Genomic DNA, 24,415 nt, shown 5'->3' on the forward strand with positions numbered 1-24,415 from the left:
GTCAGCAAAACAAAAGGCTGGTAACTTCAAGTGGCCTCAGTTAGAGTTTGGAGAATCTCGACCAGCAAAGAGCGAACCATCTTTGTCGGACAAGGATGAGCCATCTGTAATGCATTCAAATGACAAGCTATTAGCTGCAAATGCGAGCTCTTCTTCCTCACTTGGACGGGCCAACAGTGAAGACTTAAGATTGTCAAGTCAAACTGCTGATGAGATACAACAAGAACATGTAAATAAAAGCATGTCTCATGATCAACTGCTGTCTTTATCTGAAAACTTTGAAAAATTTAAAGCTGATAAAGAGGCGAAATTAGAAGAGTGTGGTTGGGAGAATAAGGAATTTGTGAAGTCTCATTTTCTTTTCGTTGTAGCTATTGCTCTATAAATCGTCAATTATTGGAATATTTTTGGTCCTACAATGGCATAGGCTCTATTAAATTAGGGATGAGAGAGAGATAGAAGGTGAGAGGGAGATGGGGCGGAAGGAAGAAGAAGAATAGGTTTGGGCTTTGGGAAAGGTGCTGGTGTGCTTAAAATTTAAAAAGGGTTTTTTCTTCTTTTCTTTAATGTATTTATTTGTTAATAACAAATATCAATTTTTTTTAGTTTTAATTACAAATTACACATGTCATTGTTTAATTGGTTCATTTGACACGTCATTGGCAAGTGTAACTCACGCATCTGGTCTGTTGTACTCGGATGTCTATTTGATACAGTTAATAGCCACTTGAAGTGTTTAGATGATAAAAGGGTCAGTTGAGGTGTCTGGCTGACCGTTGAGAACAACTTGAAGGGGCCGTTTATGTATTTTGCGAATAAATACAGAGAATCCACCAACAAGCTCAGAATCGAAACGTAACAGATCCACTGATTTATTTTAACATCTAAATCACCATTAAATAAAGGAGCTACGTTCTTATCTAATCAACAATCGAAAGAGCTACATCACGTGAGACGTAATATTCCGGGAAAAAGACATAAATACGTATGCACAAAAGGCAGGTCTACTGTGTGGTACAACAGTTATCACTTGTAGTGACTTCTGCAAATAGCACTTTATATTAAGAGGAAGTTCAATGCAACCAGGTAAAAAGTGAAACTGAAAATAAAACATTAACGTCAGCTAATTAAAAAGTAATTTTACAAAAGGATAATTTATGATGAGTTCTTAAAAATAAGGGGGAAAATCGTACACGTTAGTCCTGTAAGAACGCAGCAATAAACAAACGCAATTGCTTCTCATTTTAGTCACTACCAAAATGTCATTTTCAACGTACTAATGAAGAGCGATTCCAACCTCAGCATATTTAATATAGTTGATAAGGTCCGACCCGAAAAAACAGAAAATCTTACAACTTAATTGCACGTTAAGATGACTGTTTATACACCTCAATCTTGACTGCAAGATAAAGAGACCAGACAATCCATAAAATAATAATAATACTTAACAATAAATAAATATAACAAATAAAAAATCAGACGGCTACAAAGGACTATAACCACAAATCTATTGAACTATTTCAAATTCAGCACCAATTGGGAGATGATCACTAGGATGATAGTAATTTGGTAGACCACCTTGTACATCTGAGGCTTCAGGCTCTGGTAGTTCGAGGTAGCTGACTGGTTTGATATCCCCTGAAGGAGAAAATAGTATGTAATCTAAAGTTCCAGTAAATCCAGGAGTGCAGTTCGTGAAGTGTGGTTCTCCCTTAGTGCTTGCATATACACTGCACAACGGAATCGGCATATCATCTGAGCTCTCTGGCAGAGTCCCCACTAGCGAGGAACCTGAAATAAGGCACTGATATACCTGAAACAGCAAGAACCAAAACAAATTTACATGAGACACCAATTGCTTTCACTTTCGGCAACGAAGGTATGGAATATGGAAAACAACTCAGAACAATATTTTTCATCAAGAAAATCCAGGTACACCTTGAATAATTGAAAATGAAATTAACACTGAATCCAAAAGTTGAAGTGACTCTACTTGGACACCAAACATCAAAGACCAGACTCCGCTCAACTATCAAGACAACAAGAGAAAGTAGTTTGGGTGTATATCACAATTTGACAAGACTACTGACAAATAGTCTAAACGCATACAAGTTAGACAAACTAGGTACCCTCGTTTGAAAGTTGGATAAGTTAGGACGTCACAATCGCCTATGAATTAGTCTGGAGAGCCAGAAGCCAGACAAACTGTAATATGAATTCTAAACATTGGTTGAGAGTGGGTTGTTGTCTCCTTATATGGTCTTGGAATCATCATCTCATGATTTAGTATTTGGAGTCGACTTTGGCCCAAGATCTAATATGGTAGCATAGCCAGACCCATCTAACATATTTTGTTTCTTAATGTTGGGCTCCTATGGTAGTTATCCACTCTCCAATATGCCCATCCCTAGCACAACGAGGATGTTAGAGTGTCCCAAATTGATTGAGGAATTTCTCTGTTGTCTCCATACTGACTTTGGAGAATCCTCATCTTAAGAGTTAGCTCTTGAGATTGAGTTAGGCTCAAGGTACAATTTTCTTAACAGGAAAAATGATCCCTACTAAAAGAATATGAGGAAATCAAATAAAACAAATGCAGCTTAGATAGAGTCAGTGTTGTTCAATAGCTTGGCCAATAACAATGTGAAAGGACCAAATGTTTCGAAAGGAAAACAAACGGCTAGCTGACCTGATCCCCAGGAGTGGAGTTGAAATCACCGGCAACAACCACAGAAGGCGAGCAATCAAATTTGTCTGATACTAGTAACTTGAATTGAGCTAAGCGTGAAAGCAAGTATCTAGCTTGCGCAAGTTTGACATCGGCCAATTCGGGATCCCTGTAGTATCATCCATATACGTCAACAGTGTATAAAGTTAACAAATTAAAAACCAGTTTCCACAAATCCAAGTAAACGTGCTGCAATACCAAAACAATGGACAATGAGCATACCAGTAAATGTGAGTGTTGGCGACAATGATAAGCTGACAAGGATCCTTCAGCCTGAAGGCAGCCATAATACCCACACAGTCACGTTTTAATCTAATACGAGGATCATTTAGGTCTCCACGATCTGCCTGACTGTTTTTCGAACTGAGATCTGAAAGTGGAATGAGATATATCACAGTTACAAAGGTGATTGGATTATGAAAAGCACCCATTCCCATCAAATTTGCGCATTCAGGAGCAAAGGCGAATTCCTTCCCTATCACCTCACAACACCTTATTCACCTCCCAAAAATGAGATGTGTAAAAAACTTCCCCTTTTAAGTTTCAAATTTCAAGTCATTTAATCTTTGAAAGAGATAATTCTGTTTGACTGAAGTTTCATTCAGAGCCTATCTGAAAATGCACTGTTGCTTTAGATCCAATATTGGTTTTCCATACTGCCGATAGTTCAAGAAATATGATGCAGGGGCGCCTAAGAATGGAAAAGGTTATCCATGCAACAGATACGTAGAATCTTACAATTGCTAGTAACTAGATAATTTGCTTTGGCAACTAGCAAGATCTCCATGCTACGTAATGCACCAGAATTTGCCCATTCCAAAAACCAAATCACACACTATTAGTGCTGGTTTTACCCATGGATGTTTCTTTTACCATGGGCATCTTTCCTCACAAAACCCTCAAATCAAAAATAAATATGAATCTTCCATCACATATTGGCTGTTGCTACTAAACATACTTTAACATATGACCCAACACAAGAGGTTTAAACTATTTCAGACATTATGGAAAGAAGATTAAATAGATGCAATGCCAATCAAGGATTCTGAATAGGATATGAAAGCGTCACTTATATTGCTCTGATAACAAGTTACATGATGCAACAGAGCTTGTTATGGAAGTTTCTATTAGTTAATACAGATTGAGCCGCTACATTAAATTAGAGGCTAACAATGACAGGTCAACTTCCAAGTTCCAACGGTATTCCATTATAGAGTTTCAGAAGCTATTACTATTTCAGCTTTTCAAGACCAGTTCCATTAATAGAAAACTTTTAATTCTAATTGTACAAGAATATTTGGATCTTATCGCAACTAGGCAATTCAAATTATTTCCCCCTCTTTATTATGATATAAAGCCTTAGACATGAAATTTAAACATACATCAACATTTTGAAGGGAAATAGCTATGACTGCAGTACTAAACCACACCACCCAAAAGAAAAAGGACAAAAAGAGATAGCAAGAAGAGGAATCACTTTAATTTGCAATTTCATTCGAGTATGTTGGACAGTTTATTTTCGGAGTTTACATTATAAAGACATGTTTCCCTGGTCTGTATGAGACAAATAGATACCAGAGCATGCTCCAAATCTGTAATAATGACAAACACGAGGTGGGCAAAAGCAAGAGCATACCACCTTTTGACTCTAATTTTTTATTTCCATCAGCAGGTAAATTTGCCTCTTTATCCGTGGAAGCAGTATCATATTGAATTGAGGGTACCAGATCATTGTAGTCTATCTTCTCTTCAATGACCAACTCTGCACTATTAGAATAGCATAGAATTTCAGATAAAATGAGCTTTATAGAAATATTTCATTCTGCCTGAAGAAGTTACAGAAACATATCCATCCAAACCATAAGAACTTCTGATATAGAACTTCCTCAGTCCTTAACTGATGCTACGATATAACTTTAGTATGATAGGGAGTAACTTAAGCTACTGGGGTGGTAGGGGTAAGAGGAAATGACGTGACATAAAAAGTAGTTATATGCAGTATTACTCATATTTTGGCTCCCTTGAAGTTGCCAAGATATAACACCAAAGCTATATTTAAGTGAACATATAACTAATCAGCTTATTTTCGTAGCTAGAAACCAGTGCATGATCATGTCATAGTACTCTCAAAAACAATGCATCTATAAGATGACCAGAAAGTCTCCTCAAATAATACAAATCATATCATTGCTTAGCTTAGCATCTCTTTCAATAATAGAGGTTTAGGGAGAAAGAGAGCTTAGATCACCAATCCTGCTTATAAAAGATCCCGCATCCGTCACGCTTCTGCCCACTTCTTTGGACGTAGATACTTGAATAACCAAAACTCTCTATATTTCTTTTATAGAAGCTATCATATTCATCCAACTCCTGGCACATAAAACAATTGATCAAAAGATAACCTAGAAGAAATTAGAAGTTGTTGTTAGAAGGACAATGGAGGAATAAATGTTACTAAATCTTAATTATCAAACAATTCAAACCTGTAAGCAAAGGAAATCGGTCCCAAGGCTCTTGAGAACTGTAAGGATTGCCTGTGAACGGGCTTTCCACCTGACACAAGCACATAAGATACGTTGATTCCGAAATTTGAGTAAAAGAAAGAAGTTTAAAACTTTGTCTCGGCCAAGCTTATTGAATCATGGTCAACATGACTTCAAGTTACAATGCTTTTAAAGTAAATTTTTACATTAGATGCTCTTCGAAGAGCAAACAAGTAAAATTGACTTAAACAACTATGTATCTTGCAATGACACTAGCTTCGAGAATTACTGAAATCCACTACAAGTCATATGCCCCTGACTCCAAGTCTCGAAGCGTTTTTGGATAGTCTTGAAGGCAGAGGCGAATCAAGGTTTAAGCTAATGGGTTCAACCTTTAAGGTTCTTAGCGTTGAACTCATTGTATTGTTAAAATTATGGGTTCAAATCCACTACTTGTTGCAATTTTAGTGTGTGTTTACGCATAAATTTATTCTCTGCATAAAGTACTGGATTCAAATAAACTCGGTGCAATAACGTTGCATCTGCCACTGCTTGAAGGCCAAGAATATAATAATTTAATGCAACATAGAAAATCATTTTGGAGTATCAACTATTTCCATATTCAAGTCAATTTGGGTCCACTCAAACATGTCATCAATAACATTGCAGTTTCTAAGGGTGAAGAGAAACAACATCCAATAGCCTGTGAATAGGAACTGCAGAAAACGAAAAATTGGATATAGATGACGTACTTCAGCGAAGGCGCTGGGGAGTGTGGAAACAGAGCACTCTTTACATATGCCTACAATCAAAAAATCTCAAAAGCATGAAACATTGGGAAATGGAATCCATACAAGCCAACAGGTTAAATGATTTTAATCTGTAAGAACAACTAAAATTAACTAGCATTTCAGTATACAACTGGTCGAGGTATGAGATAATATCACTTGAATTTCGCAATATAGTCTGAAAAGACAAATCAAAGCACATAACATCAATTGTGTGCATCGATAAAAGTTTTCCCTGCCAGATATGTATGCTCTACACTTTGGTTCAACGACAGGCGAACAGAGGAAGAGGCCTCATGTTCTTTTTTTTTGAAAAAAGAAGGCCTAAATTCTGTTTGTTTGGATCAGATTTCTCTCCCCCGACATTCATTTGTTCGTTTTTCCAAGATGTGCTACGTTCACAAAGTTCGAAAGAATAAACTCATAAGACTAATTTTTTTGATGAATAAATACTCTGTTCACTTGGTTTTCAACATCAAGATAAGCATTTTACAAGTGTATTAGTCATAAGGATGATAAATAATTTAACAAAGCAGCACTTGACTTCCATTACTGAAATATTACTTGCATGTATTTTATAAAAAGAATAAAAGTAAATGAATTGCTTCTAGTAATTACCTGAGCCAAAATGTTATAGGATACAAAACTGAACTTAAAACCTGCAACAAATGACAAACAGTACAACACCAAATCAGATGTATATACAAAAGCATACAAAAACGAAAAAGAATGTTAAAGTAATTTACTTACCATCTGATTTACTTACTGAAGTAATTTCACTCGTTTCAACAGGAATAAATTTTGGAGACAAAGGTCCAGGTGCTGTGTTCATTTTGGTAAAACAAATTGTTCTGCAGATACCAGAAACAAAGAAAAGAAAACTAAAATGAAGTCTTGAATCAAACTTAAAAGGAGATAATACATAAGAACCCACTATATTGGCTCGGCTTACAACTTACACACCGAAACTATGGATTGTTTCTATTACCCCCTGAACTTCCTTTTCCTGTAACTATTACCATCCTAGAGTGCCTAGTGACGTAAAAGTGGTGTCAACTCCTGTGCTGAGCGTGGGAGCAAAAAAAGGAGAAAAGCAGCTTATATGTGGCTTTTTCCTCCAACAACTAGTTCCCACATGGTTCTATACAATGATTATTGGTTCCACCTGCGTATTGTTTTCTTCTTCTTTATTTCTCGCTTTTTTTTGGGATTTAAAATGCTGGTCTGACCGAAAAGAAACAAACTTATTACAGCCCTAACCAGAAAAAATAGATTCCCAAAATTGCATGAGCTAAACGGAAAAAGTCTCAATTTAAAACAAAAAACTGTGTTTAACATTTAAACTGTAGCTACGCTGGAAAAAATGAAATTCCAGCAAGCTTGTTATAGATCTGGCAGGAAAAATATAGGTTCAAAATAGTGCATGAGTTTAAACAGAAAAGTTATTTAATTTGAAACAAAATGTCATGTGTTCAAAATTTAGAACTTCAGCAACGTTGAGAAGAATAGAGTTCCATCCAGGCGTTTTACGTACTTGGCCGGAAAAAAAGTGGTTTTAAAAATGCAGAAGTTTAAAAAGAAAAATATTTATTTTTAAGAAAATGCCATGTGCTTAAAAAATCAACATGGCTGGTGTGATTATCGCTTCCTACCAGATTTTCGTTCAGAGTGGTAATAGATATGAAAAAGGGAAGATCAGACAAGTAATAAAATTATAAAAACACCTATAGTTTAGGTGTGTAGGTTGCAAAAGGAGCCAAGTTTAGAGGATTTAAAATGTCAAATACTTTTGAGAAATGCAATAAGATTTTTTTTTTTTTTGTTAGTAAGAAATGCACTAAAATTATGATTTTATGCTCCATAACAATATGAACTTGTTTTTAGAACTCGCCCTACCATTTGTTTCTTTCTATCAAGGTGCCAACGGGTGGATAGGATTAAATTTGCGTGTGTCAAAATAGATTGAGTCAATATATGGGTCTTATGCAACTCGCCCAAAGTTTAGCGGTGCCAAAATGGATTGTGTCAATTTGGATTAAAAATGCATCATAACCCGCCCAACTCATACCCATTGAAAAAGTGTGTGAAGATGTAGGTAGAGAAATATACACAAAGTTTTCTTATGGATCAATTTGGGCTACATTTTGGCCGGTTTAGAATGAGCTACACCTAAATTGACCTATCAATGAATATAGTCCGCAACCAACACTGTTACTTCTATCTCGTGGATAATAATTAAGAGTACTAAAGGAACAAATATAATTTATGTTTTCCTTTTCTTATTCTTTTAATTTCCCTCCTTAGCAAATAAAATGGGCACTTTATCCCCGTCAGCACAAGCAAGGAATCTACTTTTGAAAGCATAAGCAAAATTATTGATGAAGCCGAAACAAAATATCATCTTGAATTGTTAGCCCACATAGCTTTTGTTCAGTATGCCAAATCATCAATCAGGTGACACCCAATAATGTAATCGAATCATTTGTATACTGTTATCTTGAACTTCAATGAAACTTCATATGTAAGAACAAGGAAGTGAGATGTGAAAAGCTTCAGGGGTGACGCTAAGCACTAATAGTTTAGGAAGCTAACTTGCAAAAGGAGCACAGTTTAGGGGGATTCAAAATGGTCAAATTCTATTGAGAAATGCAATAAGATTTTCTTTTTTTGTTAGTAAGAAATGCACTAAAATGTATGATTTTTGCTCCATAACAATATGAACCTGCTTTGTTGTTTTTAGAACTCGCCCTACCATTTGTTTCTTTCTATCAAGGTGCCAGCGGGTGGGTAGGACTAAATCTGCGTGTGTCAAAATAGATTGAGTCAATATATGGGTCTTACGCAACTCGCCCAAAGTTTAGTAGTGCCAAAATAGATTATGTCAATTTGGATTAAAATGCATCATAAATCAACCCGCCCAAAACATACCCATTGAAAAGTGTGTGAAAATGTAGGTAGAGAAATATACACAAAGTTTTCTTATGGATTAATTTGGCTACAATTTGGCCGGTTTAAAATGAGCTTCACCTAAATTGACCTATCATCGAATATAGTCCGAAACCAACGCTATTACTTTCTATCTCGTGGATAATCACTAAGAGTGCTAAAGGAAGAGATATAATTTTTGTTTTCCTTTTCTTATTCTTTTCGTTTCCCTCCTTAGCAAATAAAATGGACACTTTATTCCCATCAGCAGAGGCAAGGAATCTACTTTTGAAAGCATAAGCAAATTATCAATGTAGCCGAAACAAAATTAGCCCACATAGTTTTGTTCAGTGTGGCAAACCATCAAACAGGTGACACCCAATAATGTATTCAATCATTTGGGCTACAGTTATCTTCAATTTCAGTGAAACTTCATACGTAAGAACAAGGAAGAGAGATGTGTAAAAGATTCAGGGGTGACAGATATAACATACCTGTGATATGGAGAAGATAATGGAAAACGAGGAAGCAAGAAGATTGAGCTTTTCAACATTGGTTTTGTTTTGAAGAGTTTAAGATTTTTAGGAGCCGTTATGGTTTCTTATTTTTCAGTTTAGGTTTCAATGAAGCCCAAATACCGATCCATGTTTATCGCGAGTCCATATCCAGTTTTAAGTGTTTTGGGCTTTTGGGTTCAGAATTTCACGGGGAGGTGCACGGTTAGCCACTAATAACACATGTATTTACTTTTAAGCCACTGTTTAAAATATCTTTAGTCTTTAGCCATTGCTTTAATAAACTTTACCTGCCCGGACAAAAACATCCTTATCCTCATAAAAGTTCAGGACCAAGTGTCCTTAACTTTTGAACTTGCAACTCTAAGTTCAGGACCACCAGTCCTTAAGTTCTGTGCTTGTAACTCTAAGTTAAGGACTTCTCGTCCTTAACTTTTGAGCTTGTAAGTCTAAGTTCAGGACCTATTGTCCTTAACTTTTGAGCTTGTTACTCTAAGTTCAGGACCTATTATCCTTAACTTTTGGGCTTGTTAGTCTAAGTTCAGGACCTATTGTCCTTAACTTTTGAGCTTGTTAGTCTAAGTTCAGCACTTCAGGACCTATTGTCCTTAACTTTTGAACTTGTAACTGTAAGTTCAGGAACTATTGTCCTTAATTTTTGAGCTTGTTAATCTAAGTTCAGGACCAAGTGTCCTTAACTTTTGAACTTGTAATTCTAAGTTCAGGATCAAGTGTCCTTAACTTTTGAATTTGGAACTCGGAGTTCAGGACCAAGTGTCCTTAACTTTTGAACTTGTAACTGTAAGTTTAGGATCCATAAAACCAAAATAAAGGAACAATAAATTTATGTCATATGTTAAGAACTCCAAAATGAAACAACAAAGTGAAACTCGCATGATAAGAACACCATCCACCAGAATATAGGAACAATAAATTTCTTGTGACCAAAGGCCAAGCAGTAGCAAAAATGACAAGAAAATATTTTAAATGATCGCTTATTCGAACTTCCAGCATAAGATGGAATTTGTGTGATTAAGGATGAACTAACAAACATCAGAACTTCAAAACTCGTATAGAAACCTAAGATAAATGAGAACCATACAGCAAAACAGATTGTACTGAGAAGTCATAAGCGTAAAGAATAATGGTTAGAAGAAAGGGTAACACCGTCTTTTCTTATTAATTTTAGTAGACTAGTGGCTACTTTTGCTCAGCATTAAAACTGCTGGATAAAAAGTAAATACCACTTTAAAAAGTGGCTACCCCACGTAATTTTTACGAATTTCACGTAAAAATAGCACGGGCTACCTAGTTTTCAGACTGGTCATTCAAAAATAGCCAACATTTGAAAGTTATTGAAAAATAGCCACTATTTTGCTGCAACACGGAAAGTTCCAGCATAATATACTGGAGATCGGTGCACTTGTGTATAAACTTCCAGCATATTATGCTGGAACTCCAACACGCGGAAAGTTCCAGTATAATATACTCGAGATTGGAGCACCGGTGCTCCAATCTCTAGTATATTATGCTGGACCGGTATATTATACTAGAACTCCAGTATATTATACTGGAGTTCCATCATAAGTTTACTGGAACTCCAGTGTAATATATTGGAATACCAGTATAATATTTTTCCGTATTTTGAACATTTTTTTCATTCTGATTAATTTTTTTACATAAAAAGTGGCTAAATTTTGACTACTTTTGAAACTGTGACTATTTCTGAATGACCACTTGTAAATCTGGCTATTTTTGAATTTCTTCCAAATTTATCTTGGCCTTTTTGCCGCGGCCCAAAAATATTTACACAAATGTCTCCTTTGCCCATTGTTTAAATTTTTAGTAGTGCAAATATAGCCCTTGGTATACCCTTTTTGGACAATATTGGACTCCGATCTAATGTTTGCTCATATAATTTTTAGTTATACATAAATTATATATATATATATATATATGTATATATTATAAACTGAAGAGTTGGTTTGATGAGGGAGAGGTTCGAATTGCCATGCCAAAATCCAGTTCTATAATTTACTTTAAAAGGATCCTAACATACATTTTGGAAATTGAATAAACATAAGCGGAACCTTCAGGCTACCTAATGCAAACATAATTTGGGTTCCACTCTTTAACTTTGGGCCTATTTGGTTGGTATAACTTCAATTTTCTTTCTGATTAGATCTTTTATTAGTCACAACTAGTGTTTGGGTTTTTAATAAGAAAATTAAATTTTAGAGCTAATAAACAGATGAACTTCAAAAGAATTGGTTGTTGAATCAAAATTTCTTTAAAAAGCACATCAGAAATGATTCCAAACTAAACAAGTTCCGAAAACCTGCTACTTCGTTTCTCCTATTTGAATTTACTTAACTTTTTTTGTTTTCCTTTTTATGCAGACCTAATTATAACCCACAAGGAGTTATTAGTTGGGATGACAAGGTACCTCTATCCTTAATCAAAGATCTCGTATGCGAGCTTTGTGTACATAGAGACAAAAGGGAGAGCCTTTACTCTTTTATTAAGTCTTTCACTACAAATTCAGATTAGCCGGATTAGTGTGCTTTAAATGTGGAATGTTTAAAGGAAAACACTAGCTTTAGACATTGGTTCTATTTACTCTGTCTCTCCTATAGCTTACCAGAAAACAAATCAAACTACTTGAATATATTAATGTCTGGCAGGCAGTAAGTCGCATCAAACCAACTGCGAGCACCTTTACAAGGAATATTAATCAATTTATTCAAGCTTATCAAATTTACCGAATAACCATATCTTATCATATGGTATATACTAGGAAAAAGATTAAGGTGACACTTGGAATAATTACTTTTTGTTATATCATATCTATAGCGTTTTCTCCTCTTTCCCTCAGCCAAAAGAAACAAAGAAATAAATTAGTAAGTAAGCAAAATAGGTGAGAATAAAATTGAATAAATATCTTTTCGAGAAATAGAAGTTTTGATAATGTGCCAATAAATCGAACAAGACTTTTCAACTTACGTAATCAAAAGAATCAAGTAAATATAGCCTGAAAGTGAAAGCATGATTAATAGTCCCATTTTGCAAAGTGAAATCCACATCAACCAAACAATTCGATTGACTCTATTAAGTTGCGTAAACAATGCAATTGATAGAGAAATCATTCTCACCATGAGAATGGACAACGACACTATTGCCTCCAACCGAAAAAAAATTTCTCAATCAAGATATTAAGTGAACTATTTATGGTGGTCCACTTATCCAGGGCTGCTTTCTCGATTGCTATTAACATTTCCAACTCAATTTTATATGACGTCTCATCTAGATTTAACTATAGTGAATCATTGTTTTAGTTTATCTTTTGTTAGTAACGTAGACGAAACTATGACCAAAATTATTAGCATTTCTCAGTGTAGTTTACTTGACAGGAAGATATCCCTACTAGTATACATGTTAGAGTTCTAGCCAGTACATCCATCATATGATGCCCACAAGTGTCTTTATGGCAATGCAAACATAACACTCACTACTCCCTTCATTATATTTTGCCATGTTGCCCCTAAGATTACACGTCTAAGATACAAATAGTAAATCGAGATATCCCTTCTATGATAAATTTGAACCTTCCATCTATTTTTGTGCCATTAGTAGGCTTAGTCTTTCCGTCAATTGCAATGGCTTCTTTTCTTCATGTTCAAAAAAATAAGATTGTTTACGTCTGATGGGACCAGAGCCCTTGCTTACATATTGAATCCTAATAAATCTCACAAGTAAACCCCACTTATATACCGTTGTTATTATACACTACTTATATGCTAGAGGGAGTGAATAGTATATCGACCGATTAAAATTTTCTATCATAATTTTATGTTTTCCTCATAATCTGGTCCTTAAACGGTTCTTGTAGTTCCTACGACTAATAAATGCAAAAAGAAGACATAAATTTTACGTAAAAAATCTCCTTTCACAAGGGAGTAAAATTACGACCTAACTCTGGGATTTTCCTCACAAATTTTACTAACAATAACGAGCAGTATCAAATTACAAAACACTTTTATAACCTAAGAGACTAAATCTAGTCACTCAACACCCTACAATCAAATTGATCGTAGCTACTCACTCCAAACTAATTTCTCAGTCTAGAACAAAGATTGTCACTTAAGAGTTCTTACAAATAGCTTGTAATACAAGCAGAGCAAACACCTATCACAAAATCAAGACAAATGAATAAACTTGAATCAATCTCTGGAACTATGTTCTTCAATTTATTTTGCTCTTGGTTCTCGAAAGCTGCTGCTCACAAGAAGAATGTCTCAGATGTGTGTGTAGGTGCACAACCTCTGCAAAAACAAAGTCGTACTATATATATATATATATATATATATATATATATATATGTGTGTGTGTGTGTGTGTGTGTGTGTGTGTGTGTGTGTATGTGTGTGCGCGCACAAGCTACGGCCTCAGGCCCAAGTATACGTATACATAACTACGGCCTCAGGCAAAAAAATGCATAAAGCATAAACTATGGCCTCAGGCCCAAGTATGCATAAAGCATATAAACTACGGCGTCAGGCTCAAATACAAGTGTTCAACATTCAGGAATTTAAAAATCATAAATTGAGAATCATACTACAATACATGATAGTGAAATACTGAATCACATTGAGTTAAATGATACTGGAATACTGGATCATACTGGGTTACATAATACAGGAATACTGAATGGGACTAGACTGAGACATGTGTTCTTGATCTGATTATGAATACTGAAATTTCAACTGTATATGGCATACTGAGTAATCTATACTAAGACTCGGGGGCATCAAACCCGAGTCTATATTGAATACGCGCTGAGCTCACAACGTTCAGAATGAAAGTCATGAGCGAGTTATAAAAATAGAGAATAGAAGCTCTACAACTATTCAAGGAACTAGGCTTAACTATATTTCTGAGGCAATTAGTAACATCATAAAAGAAACGTAGTGTAGGGAGAATCATTAACACTCCCAAACATAGAGAGTTAGCCTCACATACCTCAATTTCGCCCCTTAGTGCTACTACAATGATCCACAATACTAAGAACCTTCAATCTACAATAGCAATATCCAATGGAACCAATATTAGTAACAAATTCCATAACTTAAGCCATTTAGGCATATAATCAAACACCTTGTAGGCATAAATCTCTACATCTCATCACCATATAATTAGTTCATCCAACTATCACCATTCATCAACAATTTATCCCACCACCATGACCAACCAATTTATAACTTCCAACATCACATGTATGACAATCCATCTACTCCCAACCAACAAAATTTCATTAAATAGTCACCTTCCAATCTCTACAATAATTATGTATTTATATTGGGAACTTATGGCTTCTAATCACCACACCAAGAGTCCCAATACTTAATTCACACTCATATACCCATAATAGATTCATACATGTAAGTCTAAGAGTGTAGGATTACCTTTTGGAAGAAATCTTGCAAAACCCTCCTTTGAGTTCGTGAAGATCAATGTGTTTTATGAGTAGATTTCATCAATACTAGTGTAAGAATGATGGAATTTCACANTACTACACTAAACAAGTACGTATATATATATATATATATATATATATATATATATATGAATACATAGTAGACGGCTATAAATAAAAGAGTGTTCACCAAGTTGCATCAAATCTCCTAACCCTAACAATAAAAGAAGTAAAAAAAAATTCATTCGATCTTTAAAAAACGTAAAATATACTTTCACAAGAACTTCCTTAAATCATGGCCAAAACTCAACCTATAAAACTCTGCCAAGATTTTCTGGTGTTATCGCGTGACTGCCAAGTCAGCATAGTATAAATAGATCTTTGTCGGGGGCAGAAGTGAATCCCATTCTCGCTAGGAATCTGAGTTGCATAAGAACTACCAGTAGACCTAAGGTCTAAGACTCAGCAGGTGACATGTTTGTTGATCATTAAAACTAGATTTCTAATAAATTTCCCCCTTTTAATGATGAGAAACTAATGACACGAAACACCCTTTCACTAGATCAAAATCTGTAATTCATTTGCATTCACTTTCGTGCACACTTTCCCCTTTTGGCATCATTGAAAAGATGAAATAAGGTTAATTGTCAGTTCATAGTTGGCCTTGTTCGGTCCTTTTGAATTATTTTATTTCGGTCAATTTGGTGGTATAAGCTTTTCTCGATCAATTTTAGTTCGTTTTCAAGGGACTCTTGAATATCACGGATCTCACCTTTTCCTTTAAATGGTGCTTCCTTTAATTTCTCATTTTCAAATTTGAATGTTTCAATTTCAGATTTTAAAATAAAATCATGTTTCTTAAGATCTTATTTTTCCTTGTTTTAGTTCAAATGTGTTGAACTCAAGATTGTGGCGTTCAAACTTAACAGTTGAAAAATCATTGAATAATTCTTCTTTGTTAGCACTCAATCTTTCAATATGATTAATTAAAGAGAGTACCATGACAGACAGTCTTTTCTTAGGAAAAATATGAAGATTACTGTCACGATCCCAGTTTCCGACCTTCTGATGTTGTGATGACACCTAGTCTCTATGATTAGGTAAGCCTAACATGTAATAATAACTTAACAGAAATAATCAAACAGAAATACTAAAGCAAGACTGATAAACTCATATAAACTCCCAAAATAGGATCTCAACCACAACTCTCCCAAAACCGATGGAACTGAATCATAAGCTCTACAGAATAATCTAGAATGTCTACTACAATACTGTTCGAATGAGAAATACAACAGAAAGAAAAGATAAGGGAAGGTAACTCCGACGCCTACGGACGCTGAACAAGTATACCTTGAAATCTCTAGATGACAGCTATAATAAAACACTAACGTCCAGCACGGGCAGATGTACCTGAATCTGCACAAAAAATATGTGTAGATGTGTAGTATGCGTACACCACAATGGTACCCAGTAAGTATCAAGCTAAACCTCGATAGAGTAGTGACGAGGCCAGGTCAAGACACACTAGGACATAATAAATAGACTGAAAACATAATAATACGAAGTAATGAAAGACGGAGAAATAAATGATACGGAACAAGTTAATAACATAGACTAATGATAGAATTGTAAGCATAGAGATAACATAAAGGAAGTAACTAAAGAGAACTCAATAGCCAAATACGGACAAAACTGATAAGATAAGGAAGAATAAAAGCAATAAGAAGTGTTCCATCAATAACTCATTTCAACATGAGATGCACAACAAGAATCACAACCGAGGTTCCGCCTCGTATACAAAAAGAATCACAACTGAGGTACCCCCTCGTATTCACATTTCTCTGTTTCAATCACAATCTTTCCTTATATCACTACGGGAGACTTACATTTAGTTTTAAAAATTATTTTTCCCGAAATAGCTACCCGCGTTTTAGCCCACTTTATCATACCGTGTGGCTTCAAGTAGTTCCCCTATTAGCAACGCATATTAAGCCCACCTTATCTCACCACATGCGTATCAACCCCAAGCCTTATACCACCGCATGCGTATCAATATCACAGCATAAACACAACTCTCACCACAAGTGCCATATGCCACAACTTGCTAGAAGAATAAAAAAATATCAATATTTTCACAATAAATATCTCATGGCTCAACCACAAAGTATACAAGAATCTGAACAATAACAAAGTAAAAGTGAATAGCTCAACAAGAAATATATCTCAACAATTAACAAATTTTCCTCAATGTGATAACGGTTTTCTCAACTTCAACATCAATAACTCAACAATAATATATTTCACGAAATAACAACTTCAATTCCAAGTAATTCAACAATTTAAAGATGTAACAAAATACAAGGAAGGCAATAACTTCAACTAAAGCATATAAGAGCAAATTAGCATGTATGACGTGAAACAAGTGTTAACAGTGTAAAATAAAGCATGTAAGGGTAGATTAGCACATGAAAGGGTTGATTAACAATGAAAGATATAACATGTTAAGACAATTTAATTAAAATCACGATAAGAGTCTAAATAGCATAAACCAGTAAAATACCAAATATAGCCCGCGTACCCGCTCGTCACCTTGCGTACACGGCTTTCACATCAGAATCAGCACAAACAAACCAATTCCTAAGGGGTAGTTCCCCTATACAAAGTCATGCAAGATACATACCTCAATTAGTCCAACTCAACCCTGGAAAATAGCTTTTCCCCTAAAGTTCACCTCCACACGGCTCAAATCTAACTAAAATTGACTTAATATCATCAAATAATGCGAGGGAAAATAATTACAATAGATAAAGCTATGGTTTTTACACTTTTCCAAAAAAGTCAATAAAAGTCAACTCGGGACTTGCCCAGTCAAACCCGGGTCCAAGGGTAGATCCTGACTACGCATAACACCACGAGTACATATATGTGATTAGTTTCAAAATTCGAGTTCAAATAGACTCTCAAAACTCATTCAAAAACTTAACAAAGTTTCCCAATTTTTCCTCTTTGATTCACATAAATTTAATGTTAAATCTAAGGTATATATTAATGAAATATAGTATAAGATTGATAAGAATCACTTACCAAAATTTTTTAGGTGAAAATACTCTTTTCAAATCGCCTCCTACCGAGTCTAGGATTCTAAAATGAAAGAATATATTGAAAAATCCCGACTCCTAGCCCTTTTGATCAGTAGCAGATGTCGTAATTTCGATATGGGTTCGCAATTGTGAACCCTCGCAATTGAAAAGGAATCCTCACAAATGCGGCCACTGACTGCCTAAGATGAGGTCGCAAATGCGACATTGGATTCGTATTTGCGAAGCCTGCCCTCCTCGCAAATGCGAACTACCTAATTCCTAAGCTACTTGGAAATTACGAGCCAGGTATCGCAATCCTGCTATGGTCGCAATTGCGAACCCGGTGTTCGCAAATGCGATACCGGAGGCATCAGCACACCAGATTCCTGTTTTCAGTCTAAAACATTCCAAAACTTATCCGAGCCTCGGGGCTCCAAACTAAACATCCGCACAAGTCTAAGAATATCATACAAATTCGCTCGCGTGATTAAAATACAAAAATAACATCTATAACTACAAATTGGACACCAAAATGCATGAATTTCAAAGTAAATTTCAAAAACTTCTAGAATTGCAACTAAGCTTCTGAATCCTATCAAATCAACTCCAAATGATATCAAATTTTACAGACAAGTTCTAAATAGCATAACGGACCTATTACAAGTTCCAAAACTAAATTACTAACCCGATATCCAAAAGTCAACCTAAGGTCAACCTTTTAAACCTCAAATTGCTAATTTTTGGCAAAACAACACAAATCAACTTACGGACTTCCGAATTCGATTCCGGGCATATGCCCAGGTCCACAATCATGATATGAAGATATAGGAGCCATTAAAACACCATTACAGGGTTTTTTTCACAAAAGTCGACCGTTGGCCAAGATAAACAGCTTAGGCTTCAAAGCCAAGAATCAAAGGGTCTAATTCAACCCGAAATCTTTCCGGAACGAAACCAATCAAACCGGTCGAATCGTTACAATTACCTTTAACATCAAGGATATTTACCTCCTCGTTTCCAGCTTCATATTCAGAGTCACTCATGGCCATCATAGACATAACATATTTAGTGTTAACCTTTTAAGAATCAGTTTTTATCCAGACCATTAGTGCCATATCTGAGTGAGTTTCTTCATGCATTGCGAGCAGTCTTTTCTGGATTTCATTAGCAGTGTTGCATGTAGAAATCCTATATATCTCCCCAAGACTAAGAACATTATATAGAATCAACTTAGCCTCAATATTTTTCTCCAACATCATCTTGTCATCAGTATTTAATTCCTCTTTCGCTTTGGCAACTTTCTTTTCTTTGTTATCAATCTTTGCTTGCATAAAAGGTCTCTGAGTCACAATCATCCATAGGTCAAAGTCCTCAGCTTGTAGAAAGGTTTCTATTCTATCCTTCTACCAACCAAAGTGTTGTCCAGTGAAGGGGTGGATGATTTATTGGATCTTCCTCTGGCCACGTTTGTTGGTCATCTTCTTCAGTTATAGCAAATAAGGACAATGGCTCATATTTCTCTTCATCTTCGTCTTGATTGTCATCATTTTCGTCTTCATATACGGCCAGGAATTCTTGATTCATGCCTTCCCTGTAGCCGTTATTTTAGTGACTTGATCTTTAATAATTAGAGTCAGGACCACGATCCTTCTTTAGGTGCTTCTTCTGTTTCTTGACATTCTCCTTTTTCTATTCAAATTTTAACTGTGGACAATTACTAACTATGTAGTCAAGCTTCCCACATTTATAGTAGTCGTTGAAGTTTGTCCTTTCTAAGGCCTTCGGCTTGCTGGGAGCCTCTCTTTTCCAGTTTCTTCGTATTTCTCAAAAGCCTCTTGAATAGTCTGGCCTGTAGACTTATATCAATTTCTTCTTCATCATCATAACCAGCGTCTTCAGATGCCACTAGTCCTTTGTCCCTCATGGAGTCATCCTTCTTTAGCTCCATTTTTCTCATCTCATATGTTCTCAAAATTCTAACTAGTCCATCTAGGGTGATTGTACTCAATTCCTTTGCTTTTTGGAGTGCAGTGACTTTGCTTTCCCATGAGGCAGGAAGTATTCTGAGAACTTTTCTCACCAATTCCTCAGAAGTAAATATCTTCCCAAGTGATCTCAACTCATTTATAATGATTGAGAACAGCAACCATATCGTAGATTGGTTCAAAGTATTTCATGGTGAACAACTTAGAGTTTCTCAAAAGCATCTCAATTTTGGATTCCTTCACTAGAGATGTTCCTTCATGTGTAGTTTGTAAGGTATCCTAAATTTCCTTTGTATTAGTGCATGTAGAAACTCGGTTGTACTCATTAGGACCCAAGCCATAAATAAGTATCTTTTTGGCTCGGCATTTTTATCCATGAGTTTGCGATCGATATCATTAAACTCACTTCTTTCCTATATGAATATTTGGCCCGTCTAGAATATATTTCATAACTCATAATATTTCTAAATCTAGCCACTCAACAGCCAACAATCAAACTGATCGTAGCTACTTTCTCCAAACTAATTTCTTAGTCTGAATTAAAAATTATCACTTGAGACCTCTTACAAATAGCTTATAATACAAGCAAAGTAAGATTAAAACTCAAAACACCTATTACAAGATCAAGACAAATGAACTAAACTTGAATCAATCTCTGGAATCATGTTCTTCAATTTGTCTTGCTCTTAGTGCTCGCAAAGTCGCAGCTCAATAGAAGGATGTCTCAGATGTGTGTGTAGATGCACAACCTTTACAAAAAATAAACTCGTACTATATATATGAATACATAATAGATGGCTAGAAATAGAAGAGTATTCACCAAGTTGCACCCAGTCTCCTAATCCTAGCTAATAAAGGAAGTACAAAGATTTTTCTTCGATCTTCTAAAAACGTAAATTTACTTTAATAAGTACTTCCTTAAATCTTAGCCTAAACTCAAACCATAAATCTTTGCCAAGATTTTTTGACCTCATCACGTGGATGCCAGGTCGGCACAGTATAAATAGATCATTATAAGGCGCGAAGGTGAATCCCTTTCTTGCTAGGACTTTGGGTTGTACAGGAACCACCAGTAGACTCAAGGTTTGAGTCTCAGCAGGGTATAGGGTAAAATCAGTTTATATTAAATGATCGAATGATAGCGTGATACGTCAAACCGAAGACATGTGGAAGACAAATAAAGTAAGAACCAAGACTGGGAACAACAACTGCAATTGACATCAGATAGGTCCCGAAGGGAGCATAATCAACGTGAGCGGGTCGAATGTTTGTCACCAGATGTCATTTAATGAAGAATATTCTCTAGCATTAAATATGCATCCGTTGGAAAGAATATTTGCATTCATGGCCTGCCGTTACATATTCATCAATGACTCTCTTTATTGCATTTGAGAGGGGCTTGATCCTAGGATCTTATTTCTCTAGGTATAGCTATAAATAGTAGACTCAACAGTCATTGTAAGGGCACAAAATTCTTGGCATAACTTTTGCTACATTCTATTCCCAAGCTCAATAAGATAACTTTACTTGTTTGTTCTTATTTCTTTCCTCGGAGACACTGCTCCAGGAGCCGGGCCTACCATTTTCTTTGATTTTAACCTAAGTCTTATTTTTAATCTAGTTTATTTATCGTTTTTGGATTAAATCAGTTCGCTTGTCTATAAACCACGTAATAAATTTAATTGTACCGTTTTACGGGTAAATAATTTAGCGCCCACCATAGGGCTTAGACAGTTGCATAATTGAGTTGATCCCTGCGTTTATTACTAACTCGTTTGATTCTCTGTTTATTAGCAAGAAATCGAAAATGGCAGCTACGGATGTTAACATTGCACATAACGTTGAGGCACATGAAGATCTGCCTCAGCACGAGGATTCAATTAGTGACACCCGCAATGAGGGGTACGAAGCAACCCCGGTCCATGAAGGACAACACCTCCAACATGTACGGGAGCAAACTCCTGATGACGTGGAAGATGAACACATTGCGGAAACAGTGAGGATCTTGAGAGAGCAATAGAAAGCCATCATGGCCATCTCTCTAGGCAAGACCAGGCCATGACGGAATTAATGCAGGCATTGTCAGTCTCTTCCAACAACGCAAACCGAAGAGGCCCAGTTCCCCCCGGTGTTCCTGCGAATCAGGCAGCCCAGAGCGTTGATAACAACACCCATAGGGGTGAGGTCGGTTTCAACTGTGCCGGTAGAACATGCAGCGGATTTGGTAATGACAACTTTAATGATTCCTTCAAAGCCGAACTCATGTGATTCATGAGGGAGATGAACGAGTGGGTGGATTAGAACATGAAGGAGTTTAACGCCCAAATGGACCAGATTCCGGGTGCACTCGCAGTTTTGAAGGGCCCTAATTCGAAAAAGTATACTCAGCTACCGTTCAAACCGAGCACAGCACCAGAGATAATTTTGAAGCGGTTCAAGATGTTGTACATCCCGAAATACGACGGGACTTTAGATCCTTAGGAGCACATCACAACTTATTCAATGGCGGTGAAAGGGAACGACTTGGCTCAACATGAGATTGAGTTCGTTCTACTGAAAAAGTTTGGAGAAACCCTCACGAAATGGGCCTTGACATGGTATTCACTTTTACCCGAGCATTCGACTGACTCTTTTGAAATGCTTGCAGATTCATTCATTAAGGCCTATGTCGGGGCTAGAAAGGTCCATACCAGGAAGGTAGACATATTCAGGATCATACAGGGTGAGTCCAAATTGTTGCGGGAGTTAGTTAGTAGATTCCAGAAAGAAAGGATGCTACTAACGGTCGTACCAGATGAATGGGCAGCTAAGGCATTCACTAAGAGTTTGAACCCGGGGAGCTCCGACGCCTCCCGAAAGTTGAAGGAAAGCCTTCTCGAATTCAAAGCTACCATAAGGGCGAATGTATATAACCGCTATGAATCAAAGATAATGATAGAAGATGACCAGCTTGGGTTCCCGACATCAACCAAAGGATGGGACAAAGACAAGTATCGAGATAAGTTCAAGGATGATTTTGATGCAGACCACCGATCCTCTAAATGTCACTTTTTGCCCTACGAGAGAGCCATCGGACAAGGCAGTAAAGGGTTTTGGTCCTCGGATAGGTTCGCTCCCGAAAGAAGAACTGACAGTAGACGGAAAAATATATCGCTACAAGAAAAAGAGATATCTGCGATCTGGGATTCCACTTATCCCATGTTATCAGATTATAATTTCAATATCAGCATAGTAGAGTTGGTAACGACGATGAGGAATATAAACATAATTCCCGAAGCCAATTAGATCTGATCCCAGCTAGAGGGATCCCAACTTACGGTGTGAATATCATGGGACTCATGGTCACAAAACTGGGGACTGCCGGCATTTGCCCCAGGAGGTGGCAACGCTATTGAAGAACGACCATCTCAGGGAGTTCTTGAGCGATCGAGCCAAGAACAATTACGAATGTAGCTGGGACAACGCAGAACCCTCGAAGACAGGGCGACCTTCCTCGACTGACTATCAACATGATTTTCGGAGGGAATGAATCAATAGTGTAACCTTCTTGTATGCCAAGAAGACAAAAGTATCGGTGACCCACAGCAAGAGACTTCGGGAAGTCGCCGAAGAAGACATCACATTCACGGAGGAAGACGCCGACAGACTTCTTCTGCCATATAATGATGCGCTGGTAATTTCTCTTAATGTTCTAAATTTCAAGATTTAACATGTTTTTGTTGACCCAGGAAGCTCAACCAACATCATTTAATGGAGAGTGCTGGAATAAGCCAAAGTAACTGGAAGTATCATTCCAGCAACAAAACTCCTCGCTGGGTTCCACTTGGCGAGTGTGACAACCCGAGGAAAGATCCTGTTACCCATGAACGCCGAAGAGGTTACAAAGAACAACTTATTTGAAGTAGTGGACGATGACATGGGCTACAACATAATTCTCGGTAGACCATGGTTGCATGAGATGAAGGCCGTACCATCAACATATCACCAACTATTGAAATTCCCAACCTCAGAGGCAATCAAACATATAAGAGGAGATCAACCAGCAGCAAGAGAAATGAACACAGTGTCAATTCCTGCAGTAAAGTTAAGGAACCTAGCAAATAGCAATTACAGCGACTGACGTCTGCTCTCGTGCCAGGTGAAGATGATAAAGACGAGGAGTCGTTGGAATCCCATTAGGTACCGAGATACTTTCAGGTACCGAAAGAGACAGACACGACCAAATCAATGGTAGAAGAACTCGAGCAAGTGGCTTTGTTCGAGGAAATCTTGGAGAGGAAGTTTCACTTGGGAACAGGAGTCAATCCCAAACTCTGGTCAAGGTTTATTAATTCCCTTAAATCTAACGTTAATTATTTTGCATGGTCGCACTCGGATATGACAGGTATCCCACTAGAGGTGGTTGTGCACAAGCTAAGCCTGGACCGTATTTCCCCCGG

The 24,415-nt window shown here is 36.5% G+C and overlaps 1 protein-coding gene across 4 annotated transcripts; it reads right to left on the reverse strand.

The window, feature by feature from the left end:
- Window positions 1-1,288: 1,288 nt before the first annotated feature.
- On the reverse strand, window positions 1,289-9,565 carry LOC109215295 (carbon catabolite repressor protein 4 homolog 4). 4 transcript variants are annotated; one of them, XM_019379329.1, is made up of 11 exons: window positions 9,419-9,545; window positions 8,752-8,798; window positions 6,750-6,850; window positions 6,618-6,658; window positions 5,964-6,013; window positions 5,212-5,281; window positions 4,977-5,098; window positions 4,365-4,495; window positions 2,951-3,098; window positions 2,690-2,837; window positions 1,289-1,813 (listed from the first exon to the last, which is right to left on the reverse strand). In XM_019379329.1, the coding sequence occupies exons 3-11, from the start codon at window positions 6,829-6,831 to the stop codon at window positions 1,508-1,510; spliced, it is 1,098 nt and encodes a 365-aa protein (XP_019234874.1). In that variant the 5' UTR covers window positions 6,832-6,850; window positions 8,752-8,798; window positions 9,419-9,545; the 3' UTR covers window positions 1,289-1,507. The 4 variants fall into 4 exon arrangements, with proteins under 4 accessions (XP_019234874.1, XP_019234875.1, XP_019234872.1 ...); XM_019379330.1 differs by having other exon boundaries at window positions 8,722-8,798; XM_019379327.1 differs by lacking the exon at window positions 8,752-8,798 and having other exon boundaries at window positions 9,419-9,565.
- Between the last annotated feature and the right edge of the window lie 14,850 nt (window positions 9,566-24,415).

The sequence above is a fragment of the Nicotiana attenuata genome, unplaced genomic scaffold (genome assembly GCF_001879085.1).
Source record: "Nicotiana attenuata strain UT unplaced genomic scaffold, NIATTr2, whole genome shotgun sequence".
Taxonomy (NCBI): Eukaryota; Viridiplantae; Streptophyta; class Magnoliopsida; order Solanales; family Solanaceae; genus Nicotiana; species Nicotiana attenuata.

Excerpts from the sequence above, each read along its gene's own strand:
- LOC109215295 (XM_019379327.1), bottom strand. The coding sequence starts at position 9,477 with ATGTTGAAAAGCTCAATCTTCTTGCTTCCTCGTTTTCCATTATCTTCT. Across the intron at positions 6,014-6,617 it reads CCTATAACATTTTGGCTCAG|GCATATGTAAAGAGTGCTCT; the intron begins GTAATTACTAGA and ends TTTTGATTGTAG. Across the intron at positions 5,282-5,963 it reads TCCCCAGCGCCTTCGCTGAA|GTGGAAAGCCCGTTCACAGG; the intron begins GTACGTCATCTA and ends TGCTTGTGTCAG.